Source organism: Brassica oleracea, chromosome C8 (genome assembly GCF_000695525.1).
Source record: "Brassica oleracea var. oleracea cultivar TO1000 chromosome C8, BOL, whole genome shotgun sequence".
NCBI classification, from domain to species: domain Eukaryota; kingdom Viridiplantae; phylum Streptophyta; class Magnoliopsida; order Brassicales; family Brassicaceae; genus Brassica; species Brassica oleracea.
The window spans coordinates 27,136,669-27,160,483 of NC_027755.1; the positions used below are offsets into that span (position 1 = coordinate 27,136,669).

The window sequence follows — 23,815 nt, forward strand, 5'->3', positions numbered from 1 at the left end:
ACCGAACACCTCTGTTGACGACGGGGTCGAACCATTCACATTTGAAGAGGACGCATTTCAGCTTCAATATCCCTGGGAATTCGACTTCAATATCCCTTGGAATTCGACTTCAATAATCTCCGTCAAGATCCCGTAGAAATCTGTTTCCCCTTTCACACATATTCCATAGTTACTAGTCGTCCGCTGTCTACCATACTCATATATGTGAAAAGTATAGCCTCGTGTGAAATACATCTGTGATGTGGTGACCTTCGTGTAACCACTTAGGATAATCTGCATCGTCGTCAATCAACCTGCAAAAATAAAGAGAATGTTGAAATACAGATCATATATGAAAAAAGAGTTTGGGTTAATTAATACTTGATTCCTCAACCATTTAATAAAGTGTTGATCTTTCCTTTTGTCTACGTCACTTGTGGATATACCAGGAAATGTTTATTCGACTTGAGAAACAAATAGGCTGTAAAATCACATTTTATATGAATGAATCTCTCGCAATCATATAATTTATACTTATATGTGTTTAGAAGTGTCCATATATGTTACCTTTCAAAATAATGCATCAATGGATCCTCGCAATTGAGTGCAATATAGTCTGTTTCCCCTTTCACACATATTCCATAGTTACTGGTCGCCCGCTCTCCACCATACTCATATGTGTGTAAAGTATAGCCTCGTGTGAAATACATATGTGATGTGGTGACCTTTACAAGTGGAGATTGAATTACTTCGTGTAACCACTTAAGATAATCTGCATCGTCGTCATAATCAACCTGCAAAAATAAAGAGAACGTTGAAATACAGATCATGTATGAAAAAAAAAATTTTGAGTTAATTAATACCTGATTCCTCAACCACTTAATAAAGTGTTGATCTTTCTTTTTGTCTACGTCACTTGTGGATATACCAGAAAATGTTTCTTCGACTTGAGAAACAAATAGGCTGTAAAATCCCATTTTATATGAATGAATCTCTCGCAATTATATAATTTATACTTATATGCGTTTAGAAGTGTCCATATATGTTACCTTTCAAAATAATGCATCAATGAATCCTCGCAATTGAGTAGAATATAGGTGTGTGCACTATGAGCGTTTTATTCACTCGACCACCAAACCTCTTTTGACTTCCCTCCGAGTCTCCCAATCTGGCTAAAGATATCTGGAACACCAGTAACTGCATATGTTGGCGCAACACCACCATCATCATATCTTCTTGGAGCTCTTCTCCGGGTACGTACTTTTGACGCAAAGTAGTGCGTTGCATAAAGACATGACAATCATGGATCTTCATCCCAGAGAACTTTTGACTCTTTTCAACACATCTAGAGAGATTTGAAACATACCCATCGGGGAACTTCACTTCTGATGCCACCCAGTTGAACAACACCGACTTTTTTTCCGAAGACAATCTGAATATCAGAACTGGAACTTGTCCATTGCTTTTTATATGTAACTCACTTCTTGAGCAAATATCCGGCAAGTCTAACCTTAATTTTATGTTGTCTTTTGTCTTCCCTGGGACATTCAATATTGTATTCATGATGTTCTCAAAGAAATTCTTCTCTATATGCATCACATCGAGGTTGTGGCGCAGAAGAATATCCTTCCAATATGACAACTCCCAAAATATACTCTTCTTGTGCCAGTTGTGATGAACACCATAAGAATCAGACATATTACGAGGGACAGTCCAATTACCACCCCCAAAATATACGCTGGTTTTATTTTTCCGCGTAATTTTTCGTTAATTTTCCTAGTTAAACTTCTGTTTTTTCGTAGTGAAAAAAAAAATATGTAGGATATGAATATGTAAACTACATATTCGATACAACTAAAACATATTATGTTTTAATAGGATGGAACTCAGGTCCTTTACAAATCGTCATCGACAATGATTTGTGATTGTTCGGTAGACCATAGCTTGTTATCCTTTGTTTGTCATGCTAAAGGTCCCCTTCCATACAAGCAGGCTTCGAGGTGGTGTTGTGACCTACCGTAACTTTCACTTAATTAGTCTATCGTGCGGGTCAACGGTCAACGTATAGAAAGGACCGAAAGGTTTGGGTGTTGGCCATGTTGGAGGTGCGAGAAAGTCCACAATGAGGAACTAGATTCCCGTCTACTGGCAGCATTCAAATTTGTTCGTTGTTTAAATATAACACTTACGAATTATAAAATGTAACATAAATATTTATGTTGAAGTCTAGATTTTAATATACGTTTTTTGTCAACGATTTTAATAAATTTGTATCATAATTAATTTATTATTGTGGACTTCGATACAAATATTTTATGTCTATAGTTTCAAATTCAATATGTAAGTGTTAAATCAATAAGTCAACGTTATTAATTAAGTTTAGTTAAAAATATCAAGTATAGTAATAGATCTATACAAATTTCTAATATTTAACGAATCTATACAAATTTCTAATATTTAACAAATTCATTGTCTTTTAATCTTTAAACAAACTTATCAATTGATTGGACTTAAAGGAAAAAATATCAAGCATACAAAATTGAAAATTCAATATCTATCAAATGTATATTATCTATCACAATTTGATGGGTTTAATACAAAATTCATGCATTTTAATTTTAAATTCAACATGTATTGTCAGTTCTCTTGCAAATTAAGACGACCTTTAATAGGAGAATGACCCACACGTTAAGTCAGTCTTTGTTTACTATTTATTTTCTCATTTTCGTTTGAAGCACGTTCTTTTCTCACGTCGATAAATCAGAAAAGCCTCATGACCAAGTCATGGGGACCCCCACTAGAACTCAACTTTTCTTTGTCTTTTTAGTTTTTCATTATTTTATTACAAAGAAACTTCGACGTTGTTTTTTTTTGACGAAAACTTCGACGTTGTTGCAACGAAATGATCCTCGCTTATTCCTTGCTTCTATTTTAGTCTCCGGTTCCCACTAATAATAAATATGAGTTTTGGGTACTCAGAACAAAGACACCCCAAAGGCCAAAGCCAAAGAAAATGAGTTCCTCTGACTCTTCTTCCGCGGAGTCCCGTCTAGCCACGGCTAAGACGGTTCTCACAACCGCGGCATCGGTGGCTGCAACCGCAATGCTAGCTAAATCACTAGTCCAAGACTATTTGCCTGACGAGGTGCACCAATACATCTCTTTTGGCTTCCGCATTATCTTTGGCTACTTCTCATCTCAAATGACAATAGTCATTGAAGAGTTTGAAGGGTTTGTCCACAACGAAGTCTACGAGGCCGCGGAGGCCTATCTAGCCACCAAGATCTCTCCTTCAAACAAAAGAATCAAAGTGAGTAAACACGAGAAAGAAAACAACTACAACGTCACCGTGGAACGTGACGAGGAAGTTGTGGATACCTTCAACGGCGTCAAGTTCCGGTGGGTTCTCCATTGCCGCCATGTTGAGTCCAAAAACTTCCACAACCCACGGGATCTAAACTCCACACTCAAATCTGAAGTCAGATCATTCGAGCTCAGCTTCCACAAGAAGTTCAAGGACATGGCTCTTGAGTCTTACTTGCCATTCATGGTCAAAAGAGCTGCGGTGGTGAAGCAAGAAAAGAAAACACTCAAGATCTTCACTCTTGACCCAGATAACATGTATGGGAATTACACAGAGGCTTGGACCTCTGTGATTCTTGACCATCCTTCTTCCTTCAAGACCATAGCAATGGATTCAGATATGAAGAGAAACGTGATGGACGATCTTGACCAGTTTGTGAAGCGAAGGGACTTCTATAAAAGGGTTGGTAAAGCTTGGAAGAGAGGTTACTTGTTGTACGGTCCACCAGGTACAGGGAAGTCAAGCTTGATCGCAGCCATGGCTAATCATCTCAACTTTGATGTTTATGACCTAGAGTTGACAGCGGTTAGCAACAACTCCGAGCTACGGAGATTGCTGATTGCTACGGCTAACCGCTCTATTCTTGTTGTGGAAGATATCGACTGTTCTATCGAGTTGAAAGATAGGTCAGCTGATGAACCTCCACGTGAGTCAGAAGAAAGTAATGACCCACGTTACAAAAAGGTGACACTCTCTGGACTATTAAATTTTATTGATGGTCTATGGTCAAGTTGTGGCGATGAAAGGATCATAATATTCACGACCAATTACAAAGAGAAACTGGATGCAGCGTTGTTGAGGCCAGGACGCATGGATATGCACATTCACATGTCGTACTGCACACCGAGTACTTTCAAAGTTCTTGCTTCAAACTATTTAGAGATCAAAGAACATAAGCTTTTCAGTAAGATCGGGGAAGGTATTGAGGCAACCGAGGTTAGTCCTGCGGAGGTGGCGGAACAACTGATGAAGAATGACACTGTTGATAAAGTTCTTGAAGGTTTAATTGAGTTCTTGAAAGTGAAAAAGATCCAAAACGAAGAAGAGAAAGCCAAGAAGGAAGAGAAAGAATTGGAGAACAAGGACAAGACCACTAAGGGTAAAGATTCGGAGGTTAAGAAAAACGAAGTGGTGGATGAACAGGTTACGAGGAATGATCGTGTTGATAAGGTTCTTGAGGGTTTGGTCGAGTTATTGAAAGCCAAGAAGATCGACGATGGCCAAGATGAGGTCAAACATGAGGAAGCGAGTGACATTAACTTGTGAGATTTAGAAGAGTATAATTTAAATGATATGAGTTTATTGTTGATTGTGTATTTTGGAATGATGTAACACTACAAATTAATAAGCAAGATGTGGATCCAGATAGACCACTTGAAGGAGCTTACACGTGAAAAGATACCTCATTCTAAAAATAGATCCATAGCACATTATATGGACCAGACCATCAAAAAGCATGGATTATTTCACTAAATAAATACTAAAACAGTATTTGATAATGAAGTCCTAAGTTTTTACCTTTATAAAAAATCATGATTCACATGATGGTATAATTGAAAACTTATAAAATTAAACAAATACACAATATAAACACCTAAAGACCCAGCGATTACGCAATAAGGTAAAGAGTTAACTCTTCACTGATTTTTGAGAATTTTTACAATTAGATATTTTTGATCTGAAATTTTTTGAATGTCTTATATTTCTATATTCGAAATAACCAAACTGAAAGGAAACCAAACCGAAAACCAAACGGATACCAAAATATATAAAAATATTAATTATATATATGTATAACATAACTGAATATATATTTATAATTTAAAAACCTATTAATAGTATATAAAAATAGTTGAAAAAAATCTAAATGATTAAAAGTATCCACACTACCCGAAAGTATCTAGATATTTTTATCTGAATTATTTAAAGTAATTCAGAATATCTGAGATTTTTTATTTGAATTAATTAATCGTAATTATTTGATATTAAACCCAAAATATCTGATATTTAATCCGAACTATCCTAAGTAATCGAACCGGAACCATAACCAAATATGAATTGCAACTAAATGAGAACCAAATTTTCAGATATTTTCTGATTCCTAGGTTTAATGTCTGAACCGAAACAAACCCGAATATATCCGAATTGAACCGGAACCCGAAGCGAAAACAAGTCATGCAGTAAATAGATCTTCTAACTTTTTATCCGATATCCCAAATTGCCGAACCGAGGCAATACTCGAAAAGCCCAGACTTAAAAAAACAAAATTAATAAACCCTTGACGGGAGTTCCATTCTTAAAAAATGGCAAGAGTGGCATAATTTGATTCTTGATGTGATAAGTTGTCTATTGCAGTTTTGCACCGACCAAGACTCCAGAAGACTCTAGGGCAGGCTATCGAGTATTTTTAACATATTAAATGGGCCGTAATCGTGGCCCACTTTACACCACTCGATCAGTGATCCATCTCCAGTTAAATAATCCCATACCCTCGTACCTAATCATCTCAAAATCCTGCGACCAGAGGTTTCTTGAAAGGGTTTAGTGATCGCAGAAGAAGGGCCTCCATCTTTCCACGCCCGACTACCAAACAAAGACAAGAAGCTGTTTATTAAAGTATCTCCTTAAACCCTCACAAATCTTTTTTCTTCTTTTTAATCATTAAATTTTCAATTTGTATAGAAAATATCAGCACCGTTCGATCAACCTAATCAGATTTTTCTCTACCGCACGTAACCTAGTAACATATACAGTACTGTTGTTAAACATTCATCTTAAACAATGATTTTTTTTTTTTTTGTTAGTTTCTTGTTTCTGGAAATGAGTTCCTCTGAAACATCTCACCTAGCCACCGCCAAAACAGCTCTCACGGCGGTTGCATCGGTGGCTGCAGCCGCAATGCTCGCTCGAACAGTGATCCAAGACTACATGCCAGCGGAGGTGCATGACTTCATCTCTTGTGGTATCCGCAAATGCTTCAGCTACTACGGTTTTCAAATGACAGTTGTGATTGAAGAGTTTGGAGGCTTTGAAAACAACCAAGTGTTTGAAGCCGCAGAGGCTTACCTAGCCTCCAAGATATCTCCTTCCACTGGAAGGATCAAAGTCAACAAACTTGAGAAACAGAGCAACTTCAGCGTCACGGTCGAACGCGACGAGGAAGTTGTGGACACTTTCGACGGCGTCAAGCTGAGCTGGGTCCTCGTGTGCCGTTCCGTGAAGAAGAAGGATTTTCGTAACCCTCGAGACCTGAACTCTACTTTGAAGTCAGAGGTGCGTTCTTACGAGCTCAGGTTCAACAAGAAGTTCAAGAAGATGGTTCTTGAATCTTACTTACCGTTTGTGGTGGAACAAGCTGCTCTGATAAAGCAAAAGACTAAAACGCTTAAGATCTTTACACTTGGTTCGTATTCCGATTGGACCTCTGTGACTCTCGACCATCCTTCCACGTTTCAAACTCTTGCCATGGATCCCGAGGAAAAGAAGAACTTGGTAGAGGATCTTGATTGTTTTGTGCAGCGTAAAAGCTTTTACGGGAGAGTAGGGAAAGCTTGGAAGAGAGGGTACTTGTTGTATGGTCCACCTGGTACAGGAAAGTCGAGCTTGATCGCAGCCATAGCTAATCATCTTAACTTTGATATCTATGACTTGGACTTGGCATCGGTTAAGAGTAATGCTGAGCTGCGTATGTTACTGATGTCTACTGCAAACCGTTCGGTTTTGGTTGTAGAAGATATTGATTGTTCCATCGAGTTTAAGGATCGGACTACTGATGAGCCTAGTGATCTTCTGGATAAACCGGTAATGTCTTTTTTTTTAAACATAAACCGGTAATGTCTATTTATCAATATTCAATAAATAGGCATTTTGTAGAGAAATAGCGTCTAGGCGTCCGATTTTTTTTTTTTTTAAATGGTTTTGTTTTTAAATGATTTGCAATTAGCATTTAGGCAGCACTTATTTTTTGAAAAATAGTTTCGCTTATAACTGATTTGCTGTCTATGCGCATATGTATATATGTCCAAGTTTTATTATAGCTCAAGCTCATACATGTGTTTTGTTCAGGTCACACTGTCTGGTCTATTGAATTTTGTGGACGGACTATGGTCAAGTTGTGGTAACGAGCGGATCATAGTGTTCACGACTAACTACAGAGAAAGACTGGATCCGGCATTGTTGAGGCCAGGACGTATGGACGTGCACATTCACATGTCTTATTGCACACCCGCTGGTTTTAAGGTTTTGGCTTCAAACTATCTTGAGGTTGAAGATCATAAGCTTTTCGAGGAGATTGAGGAACTTATCCGGGAAATAAAAGTTACACCAGCAGAAATAGCTGAACAGTTGATGAGGAACGACTCTGTGGATCAAATACTCCATGGATTGATCGTGTTCTTAAGAGCAAAGAAATTTGAAAATGATGAAAGGTAGGCCAAAAGATAATAGTTAAATAGCTTAGAAGAAAACTCTCTCTTCATCTCAGAGATATTTTAATTATCATTTTATTTTTCACTTATTTAAAAATGATGAATAGTTGTCCTATTCTTTGTTGTTTTGTTGATAGAATGTTACTAAAAATCCTTTTTGTTTTCAGGATAGCTTTATTTATTTATTTAAATCTAAGCTTATGGATTAAATTAATATTATTTCATTATTCTATGATAAAATATAAGTATTATATCGATGAGTTTGTAACTAATGTTTTATATATTTTATAAAAATTCATGTTTTGACGGATCTATTTAAAAAAATGCTAAACTATCATATAAGAAATTCATGTGTTATATACTTATATTTTGTTGTTAAAAAAAAAAACTTATATTTTAATGGAGATTTAATGTAAACTTTATAAAATTTGAATTTTACACATTGATATGACTCTTGATATGATGATATTAATTTTAAAAAATTTATCTAACACTCTGTCAAACAATATTAGTTAGAAATGTTGAATTGATCAACGAATCCTATGTTAACCGGACCCATTCCGGTTCAATGATAAAGAGCCGACTGGAAAAAAGTTCGTAGTCGGTAGCAAGTAACCAAGAAAACGAGAATAGTTGACTCTTGACTTATAAACGTTGACTTCCATTTCCATAAAAGTTTCTTGTACGCTCATTCTTGAAACAAAGTTGAAAAGTCGAACCAAAAGACAAAGATCAAAACATCACGAGCTTCAGATCCTTGTCTGTTCACACTCCCTCCCTTGTAAGTCTTCTATTACCATAAACGATTGGGTTAGATTCATCTCGTTGTTCTTGAGAAAAAAAATACCGCGTGGTCTTATCTTGTGTTAGTGATTCTATAGCCGTTTGATTGAGATTGTTGCTTAGAATCTTTCTTCAGTTGCAGAGATGGTGGACGCTGTGGTGACAGTATGTCTCGAAAAAGCCTTGAACATCCTCGAAGAAAAAGCCCGAGTTGTGTCTGAATACAACAAACAGCTGAAAGATTTGCAAGACGAGTTGCAGTATATGCAGTCCTTTCTCAAAGACGCAGAGAGGCGTAAGAGGACGAACGACGTCTTGCGCAGGCTCGTGTCAGACCTACGAGAACTGGTCTACGAAGCTGAGGACATACTCGTGGACTGTCAGCTCGCTGATGGTAACGAAGCTGAGGACGACAACAACAACAACGAGCAAAGACCATCAAACGCGTGGCTTTCACGGCTCTATCCCGCTCGTGTTTCGCTTCAGTACAAGAAAAGCAAACGACTCAAAGAGATCAACGAGAAGATAACATCCATTAAGACTAAAGTCGAGCCATACTTCAAGTTCAGGACGCCGAGTAATGTGGGGAGAGATAACGGAACTGATCGTTGGAGCTCTCCTGTGTATGACCATACTCAAGTGGTTGGTCTTGAAGGAGACAAAAGAAAGATCAAAGAGTGGCTCTTTAACTCAAAAGACAGCGAGTTGCTGATGATGGCCTTTGTAGGAATGGGAGGGCTAGGTAAGACCACTATAGCTCAAGAAGTGTTCAACGACAAGGAGATAGAGAACTGTTTCGAAAGAAGGATATGGGTCTCTGTCTCCCAAACCTTCACCGAAGAACAGATCATGAGAAGCATATTGCGTAACTTGGGCGACGCAAGCGTTGGAGATGATCTCGGAACACTGCTGAGGAAAATCCAGCAGTATCTTATGGGGAAACGGTACTTGATCGTGATGGACGATGTTTGGGACAAGAACTTGAGTTGGTGGGACAAGATTCACCAAGGACTGCCTAGAGGACAAGGTGGCAGCGTTATTGTCACCACAAGATCAGAATCTGTGGCGGTTAAGGTTCAGGCGAGGGACAAGACTCACCGTCCAGAGCTGCTTAGTGCTGACAACAGCTGGCTGCTGTTTTGTAAAGTGGCCTTTGCGGCTAACAATGGTGTGTGTGAGCGTTCTGAGCTTGAGGATGTTGGTAAGGAGATTGTAACCAAGTGCAAAGGCTTGCCTTTGACGATCAAAGCCGTTGGTGGTTTGCTTCTGTGTAAGGATCACGTCTATCATGAGTGGAAACGAATCTCAGAGTATTTTCAGGATGAACTGAGAGGAAACACTTCTGAAACCGACAACGTGATGTCTTCTCTTCAGTTGAGCTATGATGAACTCCCTTCTCATCTCAAATCATGTTTCCTCACGCTCTCGCTCTATCCAGAAGACTGTGTTATACCAAAACAGCAGCTAGTACATGGATGGATCGGAGAAGGGTTTGTCATGTTGAGAAACGGAAGATCTGCGACTGAGTCAGGAGAAGACTGCTTCTCAGGACTCACCAACAGGTGTTTAGTTGAAGTTGTTGACAAGACATATAGTGGAACCATTGTTACTTGCAAGATTCATGACATGGTTCGTGATTTGGTTATCGATATAGCAAAGAATGATTCCTTCTCTAACTCTGAAGGCCTCAACTGTCGTCACATTGGGATTAGTGGGAACTTTGAGGAGAAGCAGGTCAGAGTTAACCATAGACTAAGAGGCTTAGTGTCAACAACCAAGACAGGTGAAGTGAACAAGCTTAACTCAGAGCTAGCTAAGAAGTTCACTGACTGCAAGTATCTGCGGGTTCTCGACATCTCCAAATCAATATTTGATGCTCCTCTGTCTGATATTTTGGATGAGATTGCGAGCCTTAAGCACTTGGCGTGTCTTAGCATGAGCAACACGCATCCATTGATCCAGCTTCCTCGTTCCATGGAAGATCTCCAGAATCTTCAGATTCTAGACGCTAGCTACTGTCAGAACCTGAAACAGCTGCAACCTTGCATTGTCTTGTTCAAGAAACTCCTTGTGCTTGACATGACAAACTGTGGATCACTTGAGTACTTCCCCAAGGGAATAGGAAGTCTCGGGAACCTCGAAGTGCTGTTGGGGTTTAAGCCGTCCATGTCAAGCAATGGGTGCAAGCTCAGTGAAGTCAGGAACCTCACAAACCTCAGGAAACTTGGTCTTTCTCTGACTCGTGGCGACCAGATAGAAGAAGATGAGCTCGACTCTTTGGTAAACTTATCCAAGCTTATGTTACTCTCAATCAACTGCTATGATAGCTACGGTGACGATCTGATAACCAAGATAGATGCTCTCACTCCTCCACACCAGCTCCATGAGCTTTCTCTAGAGTTCTATCCTTGAAAGCTGAGTCCCTCGTGGTTGAGTCCTAAAAGGCTTCCGATGTTGAGGTACATGTCGATATGCTCAGGTAATTTGACGAAAATGCATCAAAGATTCTGGGAAACTGAGACTAACACTCACTGGAGAATCGAAGCTTTGATGTTTCATTCCTTGTCGGAACTGGACATGGATTGGGAGGAGCTTCAACTGTCAATGCCGTACCTTAGGACAGTGCACGCAAACTGGTGTCCGGAGCTAGAGACTTTCCCGATCGAAGATGTTGGCTTTAGAGGAGGGGTGTGGACGAAAACACCAACACACAGGACCTGATGATGGCACGTTTTTAAGCAAACCGTTCAATGTTTATGTATCAGCAACAACAACAATGGCGCATTATATATAGGCAACGTACAATGTCATGTAGCATTCGAGTGTTTGGATATTATATTGAAACTTCCTTTCCTTTCCTAATAAACATAGTAAAAGGCAAAACAGAGAAGACAGCAAGGCAAATCTGTGATGATCAGTCAGAGTCGGAGTCCAGATTCTCTGAAGACCTAACAGAACGCCTTATGCTCTCTTGGTATTCGGCATCTTCATCATCTTCCTCTTTCTTCTTCTTGCTGAGCATTCCTGTTCAATAACTTGCACATTTTTAAAAACAATACTCTATACCTGAGCTGTAATTACTGAAGAAGGTGGATGTTAAACCTTTTTTAATCAGAACGTTCTCCAGTCTGGTCGTGGTGAAATCGTCCTTTGTGCCTAGATCCTGGAACCCAACTAGCCTATCCATCGCAATTCCCTTGCTGGACATATGATAAAAAGAGCCATTATTCTATCAGTATAAAAGCTAACAACAAACAATGTATGTAAAGAATAAATCAAAAGAGATAAAACCTGAAAAGCAAAACGCAAGGCAATGTCTTTATTGCAAGCTTTGAGACAAAGAAAGGAGCATTCTGCATATTATGTCAGCTAACCATTAGATTCACAAAACATAGGGATTGTTGAAAAGCCATTTCCCTTTTTCTATCTTTAACCAATTGGTTCACTGACCTCTGCGTCAACTTTAATGAACTTGGTGTCCACATGTCTAGGCGCAAGAGTCTTCAAATGCTTGTCCATGATCCTATTATATATGTTTTGTATGAGCTCACATATCAGAAGAGAAAAGCAAAAAAAAAAAAAGAGAAGCTGGAGGGAGATCTTACTTGCAGCGGTAAAACTCCTTGTGGTAGAAATGGCAAATCACTTTCTCACTCCTGGTGACTTCTCCCAAGAAATCTCCCTCGTTAACCTCTCGAAATTCACCATGTCCTTGTCTTTTGAAGGCTTCTCTCTTCTCAACTTCTCTCTGTCCAGAAGAGGTTTAGTAGTTCACACCAATAAAAGTAAACAAGTGCATAGGCCAAAAGTTATATCACCTTGAGTGCAGCAATCCTATCAGCGTGCAATTTTTCCAGCTCTGGATCCTAGAGAACATGAGCAAAGTATGTACCCAATCATACAGTTTAGAGACAGAAGCTTCAAAATTCTCAAAAAATAAGAAAGAATTGCACTTACATCCATAAGTTCATCAAGATCAACCTCCTCATTGACATGTTTTGATGATTGCGCCTTCTCATTTGCAAGCACTTCCTGCCCAACAATCATCATAACACACACAAATTCCTCACATTTTATTAATATCATCTACAAAAATTGTGTCCCAAAAACTCTCACTCATAAAATTCCACAAGACGTAACACAAATCACAACAACTTGGCTGATGAATCTAATAATCATAAAGAAAGAAACTGACCAATAAAATTAAGATTTAAATCGAACAAATTTTCAGAAAAGTTGAGATATCAAGGCATATCGCATTTGATGGATTTAAACCTTTTTATAATCTCTAGCAGCTGCCGCCAATACGTTTCCGAAAGCCAGATTCGAGAGGGTCGACTTGACTGCATCTGGATCCATCTTTTAGAACCTTCAATTTCAAATCTCGAGCGGAAAAAGCAAAAAGAGAGAATAATCCCAAAATCAAAAGATGAACGGAACATTAAAGGTGAACAATATGAAACGACGGCGTTTACACAGGGAAATATACATTAGGACCCTTGTGTTTATAATAAGCAAAGGCCCGTCCGGCCCAAATAAGTTGTCTACGGTATACATTTAAAACTTGATACGTGGCGCTGACCACTACACCAACGTTTTAGGTGAACGCCGCGTGTGATTCTCGTAATCAACACTGAATTATTTTCATGTATGACATATCCTATCCGAAGCCGGTTCTATAAAAAGCATCATTGATGAGATTCTGAATCTTCATCGAGGATAAGATATAGCTATAATCAACAAACCAAAACAAAGAGGAACATTAATGGAGTCTTACCAAAACCAGTCTGGAGCGCAGCTGACTCACCCACAGCTTGACCAGTACGGGAATCCAGTCCCAATAGGCACCGGGGCATATGGAGGAGCTCCGGTCATGGCTGGTCATTACACAGAAGGTGGTGGTGGTTTGAGCGGAATGCTTCACCGCTCTGGAAGTAGCTCTAGCTCTAGTTCTAGCTCGGTACTAATACTTGGTTATCTTTCATATCTTGATCTCGATACTGTATATTTTCTATACAACTAAATTTGTTTCGCAATATTTTAATAAACTAATGTGCACTATTTAACTGTAGACTAGTTACTTCAATTTTTTTTGGAACATGTTTGTTAGAAGTTCTAACTATAAACCATGTAGTAAACTAGTGATCGCATATTCTCATATATAAACAATCCCTAGTAATGATCATGTTTTTCAATACCAGTCTTTATTACAATACCTTTTGTTTGGTTTTATTTTAGGGTAATATTTTTGTTTTAGTGATTCTTTTCATCCCTTAAAATTTATGGTAAACCACTCATTATATTTACACCATTTAATAGAAATATTTTTTATATTCATTCCCATTCTTTTATTTTTTACAAAATTATATAACAAAATATTATTTATTAAAATTTGAATGGGAACAATAGTTAATTAACCATAAAATAAAAAATTCATTTTGTTTTTATTATCTTTCATTCCTTTTATTCTTTTAGCGGACATCAGCTAAATGCTTAATTTAAGTTATGGTTGGCGTTTTGAAGTATATATCACAATTGGCATGCAGGAGGACGATGGACTAGGTGGGAGGAGGAGGAAGAAGGGAATCACGGCGAAGATAAAAGAGAAGCTGCCAGGTCATCATGGGTCCCACCAGACTTCTTCAGCGACCAGCACCATACCCGTTTATGATGCAACCGGCACTGGCGCCGTTCACCACGAGAAGAAAGGCATCATGGAGAAGATCAAAGAGAAGCTTCCCGGCGGTCATCATTAGATTCATTTTAATCAAACTTTCTTGCATGTACTAAAGTGTTGTGTATCATGTAATAATATAAGGATGCGGCTTTTTAAGTTAGAATATACATAAACATAATGACGTGGCTTTTTAAGGCGTATTTGTGTTACGCGTATGGTGGTTGCATGTGATGTAATGCTACTGATAGGGTTAAAGTTCATGTAATTGATATAAAATCTCTATTTATGGCTTTTGCTTTCAAATTGTTCTAAGTGAGTAGAGATCATGGTTTTCAGTACACGGGTCGATTCCCAAGTTCATTGGCATCTTCCTAATTTGATTAACAAAAAGATATTGACGTCTATCGCAATCAACGTAATGCCTGACCAATCATCTATGACAACATTTTCAACCCCAAAGAAACAAGCAGTCGTTATAATTAGTACTAGATTTCGATCCGCGCAGGTTCACTGCCAGTAAGATATCTTGGTCTTCCCTTACTAACAAAGAAGATGAGTGTACAAGATTATTCTCCTCTGATATCAAGAATAAGAACTCGTGTTTCTTCTTGGACTGCAAAGCACTTGTCATTTGCAGGAAGACTTCAATTGATTGGTTCAGTGATATACAGCATCACCAACTTTTGGATGTCGGCTTTTCGCCTCCCGAGTCAGTGTATAAAGGAAATCCACAGCATCTGCTCTGCTTTTCTCTGGTCTGGGCCAACGCTATCCACACGGAAAGCAAAAATTGCATGGGCTGATGTTTGTAAACCAAGAGATGAAGGTGGGTTGGGTTTGAGGAATTTGTTGGAAGCAAACAGAGTGGCTTGTCTGAAGTTAATATGGAGAGTGTTATCTGCAAGGTCTTCGCTATGGGTTAAATGGATTTGGAAGTATCTCATAAGGAAGGGATCGTTTTGGAGTGTAAATGAAAGGAGCACTCTAGGCTCTTGGATGTGGAGGAAACTCCTGAAGATGAGAGCTGTTGCAGTGCAGTATTTTAAGGTGGAGATAAACAGTGGCTCTACTACTTCTTTCTGGTTCGATAGATGGTCACCTTTGGGGGTTCTTATTGATTTCACTGGAGGAAGAGGCTGTGTAGAATTAGGTATTCCAATAAATGCAACGGTGGAGAGAGTCATTCAAACTTATAGGAGAAGAAGGCGTAGAGTTCCTATTTTACAGCAGATAGAACAAGAGATTATGGCTCTGCAGGAGAGAAGTCTTAATCAGCTGGATGATGTTTGTTTGTGGAAAAGAGAGAGTGGTGACTACGCATCGGAGTTTTCTACTTCCCAAACTTGGAACTTGTTACGAGAGAAGAAGCAGAAGGTTCCCTGGTCTAAAGGTATTTGGTTTCCTGAAGCCACACCAAAATTCTCCTTTATGGCATGGATTGTCATTCATAACAGGCTGGCTACTGGTGATAGGATACTTAAGTGGAATCCTCAAGCAGTGTCTGTTTGCTGGTTATGTAAAACACATTTGGAGACTAGAGATCATCTTTTTTTCGAGTGTGAATATTCAAAGGAAGTCTGGTTGGGGTTAACTAGAGGTTTAACAGGCAGTGGAGTGTGTCAATGGTTGCAGGTTATGCAGATACTGATCAATGGTTTACATGAAAGGGTAGTGACGTTCTTATGGAGGTATTGTTTCCAATCTGTTCTTCATGCGATTTGGATGGAGAGGAATACTAGGCGTGTGGAGGATAAAGCTCTGCCAACTTCTTGTCTTATGATAAAGTTGGACAAGCAGGTCAGAAACAGAATTACTTCTTTGAGAAGGAAGAATGGAGGTAAATATGAGAAAGCAATGGAGGAATGGTTTAAAAGAAGGTGAAGAAAGGAGTATGGAAGTTAAGCAATAGATATGAGTTCTTTTTTGTAATAGGAAGCAGTCCCCTCTGTAAAAAAGTTTTTTTGAAGTGAATAAAATTTAAAATTCTTTCAAAAAAAAAAAAAAATATGATTTTTGTTATTTAAATTGTTTTTTTTTATAATTTTAAAAGTTAACATCGGCAAATATTTAAATATTTAGCATATAGAGGTATACTATTATAACATTAAATTATATCTATTTAATTTATATTATCTATAAGTCCAATGGATCATCTATTGTTTAAATCCAATTATTAATAGCCCAATAAACATTTCTTGTAGGCCCAAAATTAAATTGATAAGATTAGATATTAAATGTATCATGATTTTCTAGGAATAGGTCCATTAGGTCCAATTTTTAAAAAATCACACATGAATCAAGGTTGTGACTTCTATTTTAATATATAAGATTTACCTTTTTCACCCTAAAGACAATGCACCATGACCAAGTGATAGTTCAATGCATACATGGATACATATAAGAAAAAATGAGTAGGATAGCAATAAAATAGGTTTTGTTACAAATATAGATTTTAAGAATAAAAATGACCAAAATAGCATTTAATCTTTTATCAAAAGAGATAAATATACATTTATATCCCAATGGTAAATTAATTTAGACATTAGGATTTAGAGTTAAGTGGTGGGGTTTAGGATTTAGGGTTTAGGGTTTAGGGTTTACAGTTTAGGGTTTAGAGTTTAGAGTTTAGGGGTGGAATTTAGGGTTTAGGGTTTAGAGTTAAAGGGTGGGGTTTAAGATTTAGGGTTTAGGGTTTAGGATTTATGGTTTAGGTTTTAGGATTTAGAGTTGTGAAGTGGAGTTTTGGGATAAGATTTCAAATTTTGAAAAATAAAAAAAATTAAATTTTTCAAAAGATAAAATACTATTTTGGTCATTTTAGTTTTTGAAAGCTATTTTTATGACATAAACTTAGAAAAATGCTATTTTGGAGATTTACCCTCACATATAATACTGATGACGCTTTTGGGTACTACTTGAAGTTCTGTAAGACTGTACTTAATTAATAACATGAACATTTTATTGGGGTACACATAAACTAAATATTAATTAGAAATTTAGAATATAGAGTACTTGGTACTCACATTTAATGTGCCCATCTAACTGTCTAGAAAGCAAAGTTTAGGTAAGTACAGTATAAGGTAACTAATCAAGTCTTCATCTATAAATTAAATGAAACCATGCATTCCCCGCAATAATCACTAGTCCCAAAAACTCGAAAAAGAATCAAATGGCAAAGCCAGTAATGTGCATTGTTCTCACTCAAATCGTCCTCGTTGCCTTATTTCATCTTTGTATGAGTTCTCAAACCAAAGAATGCACGAGCACATCCTCCCTCTCCCCTCAGTTTTACGACAACTCGTGCCCTAAAGCCCAAGCCATTGTCCAATCTTTCGTCGCCAAAGCACACTCCAACGACCCTCGCATGGCAGCCTCATTGTTTAGGCTTCATTTCCATGACTGCTTCGTCAATGTTTGACAAAATTTAGTTTCGTTTCTATAACAATATTTATGGATAAAACTTAATAATGCTTTCTTTTTTTGGGTGGTACAGGGATGTGATGGTTCTTTATTATTAGACTATAGTGGAACCATAGAAAGCGAGAAACGAGCAGACACAAACGTAGACTCTGCCCGAGGGTTTGAAGTCATCGACGATATTAAGTCTGCCTTGGAAGATGAGTGTCGCCAAACAGTTTCTTGCGCTGATATTTTGGCTCTCGTTGCTAGAGACACTACTGTTATTGTAAGTTAATTTCCGTATTAAATATTATTACGAACACTCGTTCATTAACTCAGTTATATACAGACTGGTGGCCCGAGTTGGGAAGTATATTTAGGAAGAAGAGATGCAAGGGAAGCAAGCTTGATTGCTTCTAACAACAATATTCCTGTTGCCAGCTCTACGTTTGAGACAATTGTCACCAAGTTCAACGACCAAGGACTCGGTCTTATCGATCTTGTTGCTCTCTTAGGTACTATAGTTCATTCAAATTATTGGTGGTAAACATATGATTCGATCAACTTATACCCTTTTTTGAAGGCTAAAAATATAGATTTGAAAATGCTAATTAGTTATGCTAGTATTAAGAAAATGTGCCAACCAAGTCTATGATTATGTTTTGTAGTCGACGATTTAGTTGTTCCTGGGTAAAGTTTAGGAATTGAATGTTAAGTTTAATTTTAATTAGTTACAAAAAGATCAAATTTTACCGGTTTAGAGTTTGTGTTACACTTTTTGTTAATTTGGAAAAAGCTATATAATATGTATATATAGCTTTCTTTATTGTGGCAAAATAAATGGCACATTTTGTCTCTTTTTCAACATAATGTCTCATACGTTCTGTCAAATTGCCTGAAGCATTACATACTAATAGTATTGTAGATTTTAGAATTAAAAGCTATGATTTGAATGTAGGACGTCATACGATAGGAAATTCGAGGTGCAAGAGCTTCCGACAAAGGCTATACAACCATTCTGGAAACAGCGATCTCGACCAGACTTTGAATCAAAACTACGCCTCAATGTTGCAGCAGGGATGTCCTATTTCTGGTGACGACCAGAACCTCTTTGCTCTCGACTATATGACGCCAAATAAGTTTGATAACTACTACTTCAAGAATCTGATGACTTTTAAAGGACTCTTGAGCTCTGATGAGATTTTGTACACAAAGAGTGGAGACTCCATGGAGCTGGTCAAGCTTTACGGGGCTAATGAGGAATTGTTCTTTGAGCAGTACGCAAAGTCAAAGGTGAAGATGGGAAACATCTCGCCGTTGACGGGGAGAAATGGTGAGATCCGGAGGATCTGTAGGAGAGTTAACCATTGAAATGTCTAATTAAGTTTCATTACTAGATACTTAGGGCATATGGGTTTGATATGATTAACGTTTTCTTGATATGTGTAGAGGTTGATTTCTTTTGAATATGTTTTAATTGATGAGTTTGGTGTGTATGTGCGTTTGTTTGTTTTTGTTAACAACTACTAAGTTTGGTTTTTAGCAAAAAAAAAAAAAAAACTACTACTAAGTTTGGTGTTAGATGCAATATACTACTTGTGCTTTCATATCAAAGTCACGTGGTTGATTAATATTTCTTGTTTTATGTAGAGTTTGATTTCTTTTGGCACTATTTTACTCTACTGAGTTTGGTGTTTGTTATAAGTCATCGAAAATATATTGATGATTACCCAAAAAGAAATGGAAATTTTATATGGAACTTGGCTATTTTCAACAAATTAAAGTTTGGCATATAACTTCATTAGGTACAAAATCATTCTCAAGTTTACAGATATAACCTAACTAGATTTTGACTCACTCTGATGCACGAATTTTTTTTTCATTCTTATATGTTTTTAACTTTTGAGAATGCTAACAAATTGATTATTTGTGTTCCTGTTGTAGATTCGTATGTTTCTGAGTTTTGAGATTTATGTCCCTTTTCAATGTGTTTAGTTTTTGGACTTTTTAATTTGTGAGATCACTTTTTTTATTTTATAAATATACTTGACAATCTAATATCTAATCTAACTATTAAAATTGAAGTACCTTTTGAAAATAATTACAACTTATGTCATTGTATTTAAAACAAACTAGACTCTGATCCGTGCGTCCGCACGGGTATATGTTTCATTTTTATTCACAGCTACTTGTTTTATATAACTAATAGTGAATAAATTAACAGTAGTATATAACAAATTGTAAATTTAAATATTTCCAAACATAATAATAGTACTATTTGCATTTGTAAATTTAATTTATTTTTTTAAATTGTCAATTGTATTTCTCATATCTTACGAACATGAATTTTATAGCTCTAGAGTTGGAAACAAAATAGTGTACGTGTATTATACATTTTGATCCGTGTTCCGCGTAACTATTATTCATATTTAATTTATATAAAAAGCTCTTAAATATATTATTACAATTTAAGATATAAGTTAGATTAAATTTTATTAATTTTAAAATCTACCTCAAAATGTAAAAAATGATTTTAATCTTTTATAGTTTAAATGAATTTCATTTTAAAATTTATTTATACACTAATTTATTCATTTATGCAAAGTTGAATTTTAGATTTTAGACATTTTTTAGTAAATAGAATGTTGCAATCTTTTAAATAAATTTGGTAGCTAAATTTTAAGAAATATTGAATATATATTTTTATGGAAACTGATATTTATTATGCTTAAAATTAATTAAGGTTAAGAGTGAAAAAAAGAGTGCTATTGGTTGTAATTAAAATGTTTTCAATGGTTAATTTATATTTATACTCTTATGTACATAGAAATTTTGTTTCTAGATCATTAACGACATATTTTCTTAACACTAACCATGTTTTCAAATGTTAATAAGACTTTCTCAAACATAATAATGTTATAGTTTACATGTTTGTCATCCAGATAATTGTTTCAAATTGTTATTGTTTCTGTAGTTTCTGATTATATATTTATTTCATTGAATTTAGTTTAGTATAAATGTATTATATAGACGTGAAGAATTTTCATGTGTATTTGCTTTAAGGTACAGACTTGCAGTAACTTCTTACAGAAATATATACAATCCAAAATGTAATCAAGGTTATTTAAATAATTTTTGGAGCAGCTGTCAGTCAAATATATTGAGAATGTGTTAGTTTATACATCTATCTAATACAGAAACCTGTGAGGAAGAGCGTGCATAGTCTGAATTTGGCTACTTCCAGTGAAAGGGAATATGCCTGTCACAAGTTGAAATAAGATAGCACTCAAATATCAGCTTGTGTTTTTAAGATAGACTTTAAAGAGATAATGCTAAGAGAAAGATATAGGTAGCTTGGTAAGAGAAAAGTTTTCAAGAATCTCCCCATGGCTCTTCGAATCATTCTTCAAGTCCTCAAGAATCTCCCCATATCTTAAGAGGTTCCAACTAAAAAAATTAAGAGGTTCCAACTAAAAAAAATAAATGCAAAAATCAATGCTTTTTGTTTAAACATTACCTCTTTGTAGCAGATAAACCAAAGTATCTTTCAGAAACTATGAAAAAACATCTAAAACAAACCATAGAACACACATAATGTACCTTTCAGCAAACTTTTCAGCTCGAGCAGGAGAATCTGGAACAGTTGTATCACTCTCTGCGCAATTACTGCAACAAAAGGAGAAGCTTTAGAACATTGAAAGCTTATGTTTTTATATTCGTTACATCATTAATTAGATTCCTTCCTATAGACTTGCACTGATAGACAACCACAGTTAATACTTGATTCAACACAACATGAGCTTTGAACCAATCAATACATATCCATGAACAACAAAGCCCGACACAAGCAATTTAGTCTGTCAATGAAATAGCTTTTTAACTTGCAAATGCAATCTGGTGGCCCACCATGCCTCTCTGGATCTTTATTCAGTTCCTCAAGAATCTCTGATACCTTAGAGATGTTCCAACCGATAAATTAAATGCAATATCAGTACTTTTGACTAAAACAACACCTCTTTGCAGCAGATAAATCAAAGAAACCTTCACAAAATATGAAAAGATATTCAAAGCAAACCCCATAGAACACACAAAACGAACCTTGGCGCAACTTTTGAGCTCGAACAGGAGCTTCTGGAACGATACATCGCTCTTTGCTCGATTCCTGCAAAAAAAAAGGAAGCAGCTTTAGAACACTGGAAGCTTATGTTTTTATAACCATTGATATGAGGAATTATATTGTTTCATAGAGACTTGCATAAACAATACAACATGAGGTCTGAACCAATGAATACGTGAATCATTCAGATAAATTAAAGGAAAGTACATGGCTTTGAACAAAAAAATCAAAGCTTTGACCAGACCCATGAACAAAAACAATTCACATAACCTAGCAAAGATTCTGACTTTCAAAAAAAAAAGTGAAATTAAAGGCTGAAAGATAAAGGAAGAGAGAGAGGGAGATGGAACTTGAAAGGAGGGATGGAGTTGGCCAAGAGATCTAAGTGGAATTAGCCTTCCTGTGGTTGAAACTGATGTAAGTCAACCAAGCTTCCTTCTTTAACGTTATCAGTTAAGTGCCATGGAAATATATCATAGTGAGTATTGCGATGGGAATCAAAGCAGAGGAAGGACTCAAAGCGAAAGCGAGACGGCAGAGATGGAGGAGAGGGATGTAGACGATGAACATGATATCAAGAGGAAGTATGTTTCCTCTCTCTCGAAACTCCCCTATGATCGGATTCTGTTTGTGTGCCTTTTTTTTTGTTCTCACTGCGTTGAGATCGTTTGGTTAAGATTATTCTCGTCAAAATCTTAATAAAATAAATATTGAATCAATACAAAATATATAAAACGACTGTGTTTAAATCAATGGCATGGAATGGTAAATTTTTAGGAAAAATCAGGGTTAAATACTAATTGTACTTCAGTTTTAATAGATTAGATAATTAATCTAAATTATTACCATTATTTAACCGGCTGGAGATTTAGCCGGATAGCTTACTTACCAAAACTTTGCATTTTAAAAAAAGAAATTGCACTCCCTGTACAAACATAACCTCGTAATTTGCAGGGATGAAGATTGATCTTTTTGGATGATGTGTTTTTTTTAATGGCACTTTTACCCCTATATTGATATATCACAGCGAAAATGTTTTTCAAACACTATAATCTATATATGCTTTGTTTCTGAAATAAAAAAATTGTTCATCTCTCTTCTTTCACATTTACATTGTTTACATCGAAAAAGAGAGATGATGAACAGCTCCCCCCCTCTCTCTCTCTCTCTCTCTCTCGCTTTTCTCTTCATCCTCCTCCCTTCATCTTCCATGATCTCTTCATCTAAATCCCCTTTGTTTCCATCGACTGGTGTTTGCCCATTCCTCAGTTGGGTCGTCCCATCGAAGTTCTCTGAGAATATCTCACGAGAGGTTCCATACTCACAGAGCTCGTGTTTCCGCCTCTGATTGTGTTCCTCCTTATCACCACTGGTTGCCTGAATGGTCAGAGATACTCAAATCTCAAAAGGATGAGTCTTCACCAGATCGCTCTTCTTGCTGAGAACTGAAATTAAATACATTTTGGCTGGTAGTATGTCATGTTTTAAATTCGAAAGTTTTTTGTTGTTTTCAGTTTTAATTGATATCGTCAGATTCCGATTGAAGCTTTACTTAATGAGGAGTGTTAATGACGACCATGATTTTGTTGTACATTCATGGTAAATTTTGAGAGAACCTTTTATTATCAGAAACAGTGTAAGTCGGATAAATATAATAGAAAACAATTTTTTTTAATGGACTCACACTTTTATCATCCGGTTACCATCTTTTTGTTTTATTAGAGTTAAACGAACAAATTGGAACATAGCCATTCTTAGCTCAATCATATTTTAAATATTATCCGTTTACGAATTGACATAACCATCAACAGATCCAATAGCCGGTAATTTTAACTCAAAACATGAGTAAATATGTAAAGTATCCGGATAAATCACAATATAATCATGCTAATTTATGAAAATATAAAAACAACCAAATTTAACCGTGTTAATTTACATATCAACTATATGATTTGATATTTATTAGCCGGCTAAAATAAGTCAAAATAAAATCAAGGAAAATAAATACAAAAACATATATTTTGTTAACCGGCTAAAATAACTTAATAGCTAGAAACATATACATATTA

General features: G+C 36.4%; 6 protein-coding genes and 1 long non-coding RNA gene across 7 annotated transcripts; 5 read left to right on the plus strand and 2 right to left on the minus strand.

The window, feature by feature from the left end:
• The first annotated feature begins 2,929 nt into the window (after positions 1-2,929).
• On the plus strand, positions 2,930-4,725 carry LOC106308034 (putative cell division cycle ATPase). Its single transcript, XM_013745148.1, has one exon. It carries the CDS (start codon positions 2,993-2,995, stop codon positions 4,607-4,609), a length of 1,617 nt encoding a protein of 538 aa, XP_013600602.1. The 5' UTR covers positions 2,930-2,992; the 3' UTR covers positions 4,610-4,725.
• Positions 4,726-5,867: 1,142 nt separating this feature from the next.
• Positions 5,868-7,798, plus strand: LOC106311854 (probable mitochondrial chaperone BCS1-B). Its single transcript, XM_013749170.1, has 3 exons — positions 5,868-5,959; positions 6,148-7,144; positions 7,409-7,798. The coding sequence occupies exons 2-3, from the start codon at positions 6,164-6,166 to the stop codon at positions 7,772-7,774; spliced, it is 1,347 nt and encodes a 448-aa protein (XP_013604624.1). The 5' UTR covers positions 5,868-5,959; positions 6,148-6,163; the 3' UTR covers positions 7,775-7,798.
• A 642-nt stretch (positions 7,799-8,440) lies between these two features.
• Positions 8,441-11,401, plus strand: LOC106311853 (disease resistance RPP13-like protein 4). Its single transcript, XM_013749169.1, has 2 exons — positions 8,441-8,551; positions 8,690-11,401. Exon 2 carries the CDS (start codon positions 8,698-8,700, stop codon positions 10,963-10,965), a length of 2,268 nt encoding a protein of 755 aa, XP_013604623.1. The 5' UTR covers positions 8,441-8,551; positions 8,690-8,697; the 3' UTR covers positions 10,966-11,401.
• On the minus strand, positions 11,116-13,002 carry LOC106311855 (thioredoxin domain-containing protein PLP3A-like). The gene is made up of 8 exons (XM_013749171.1): positions 12,829-13,002; positions 12,511-12,585; positions 12,372-12,419; positions 12,159-12,301; positions 12,004-12,076; positions 11,845-11,906; positions 11,656-11,753; positions 11,116-11,577 (listed from the first exon to the last, which is right to left on the minus strand). Exons 1-8 carry the CDS (start codon positions 12,910-12,912, stop codon positions 11,468-11,470), a joined length of 693 nt encoding a protein of 230 aa, XP_013604625.1. The 5' UTR covers positions 12,913-13,002; the 3' UTR covers positions 11,116-11,467.
• Positions 13,003-13,182: 180 nt separating this feature from the next.
• On the plus strand, positions 13,183-14,495 carry LOC106311856 (dehydrin Xero 1-like). The gene is made up of 2 exons (XM_013749172.1): positions 13,183-13,513; positions 14,100-14,495. Exons 1-2 carry the CDS (start codon positions 13,319-13,321, stop codon positions 14,307-14,309), a joined length of 405 nt encoding a protein of 134 aa, XP_013604626.1. The 5' UTR covers positions 13,183-13,318; the 3' UTR covers positions 14,310-14,495.
• Positions 14,496-17,399: 2,904 nt separating this feature from the next.
• On the plus strand, positions 17,400-19,720 carry LOC106310883 (peroxidase 36). The gene is made up of 4 exons (XM_013748117.1): positions 17,400-17,642; positions 17,724-17,915; positions 17,979-18,144; positions 18,588-19,720. Exons 1-4 carry the CDS (start codon positions 17,400-17,402, stop codon positions 18,998-19,000), a joined length of 1,014 nt encoding a protein of 337 aa, XP_013603571.1. The 3' UTR covers positions 19,001-19,720.
• A 1,284-nt stretch (positions 19,721-21,004) lies between these two features.
• On the minus strand, positions 21,005-21,747 carry LOC106310885. The gene is made up of 3 exons (XR_001263880.1): positions 21,728-21,747; positions 21,230-21,295; positions 21,005-21,076 (listed from the first exon to the last, which is right to left on the minus strand). It is a non-coding gene; the product is annotated as an uncharacterized LOC106310885 (long non-coding RNA).
• Positions 21,748-23,815: the final 2,068 nt, after the last annotated feature.

Bases quoted from the DNA above. Each gene is read 5' to 3' on its own strand.
- LOC106310883 (XM_013748117.1), top strand. From the start codon at position 17,400: ATGGCAAAGCCAGTAATGTGCATTGTTCTCACTCAAATCGTCCTCGTT. The intron at 17,916-17,978 runs GTAAGTTAATTT...AGTTATATACAG, and splicing joins CTAGAGACACTACTGTTATT to ACTGGTGGCCCGAGTTGGGA. The intron at 18,145-18,587 runs GTACTATAGTTC...ATTTGAATGTAG, and splicing joins CGATCTTGTTGCTCTCTTAG to GACGTCATACGATAGGAAAT.
- LOC106308034 (XM_013745148.1), top strand. From the start codon at position 2,993: ATGAGTTCCTCTGACTCTTCTTCCGCGGAGTCCCGTCTAGCCACGGCT.
- LOC106311855 (XM_013749171.1), bottom strand. From the start codon at position 12,912: ATGGATCCAGATGCAGTCAAGTCGACCCTCTCGAATCTGGCTTTCGGA. The intron at 12,586-12,828 runs GTTTAAATCCAT...ATTGTTGGGCAG, and splicing joins CTGCTAGAGATTATAAAAAG to GAAGTGCTTGCAAATGAGAA. The intron at 12,077-12,158 runs GTAAGATCTCCC...CATATATAATAG, and splicing joins AAGGAGTTTTACCGCTGCAA to GATCATGGACAAGCATTTGA.
- LOC106311856 (XM_013749172.1), top strand. From the start codon at position 13,319: ATGGAGTCTTACCAAAACCAGTCTGGAGCGCAGCTGACTCACCCACAG. The intron at 13,514-14,099 runs GTACTAATACTT...ATTGGCATGCAG, and splicing joins CTAGCTCTAGTTCTAGCTCG to GAGGACGATGGACTAGGTGG.
- LOC106311853 (XM_013749169.1), top strand. From the start codon at position 8,698: ATGGTGGACGCTGTGGTGACAGTATGTCTCGAAAAAGCCTTGAACATC.
- LOC106311854 (XM_013749170.1), top strand. From the start codon at position 6,164: ATGAGTTCCTCTGAAACATCTCACCTAGCCACCGCCAAAACAGCTCTC. The intron at 7,145-7,408 runs GTAATGTCTTTT...TGTTTTGTTCAG, and splicing joins GTGATCTTCTGGATAAACCG to GTCACACTGTCTGGTCTATT.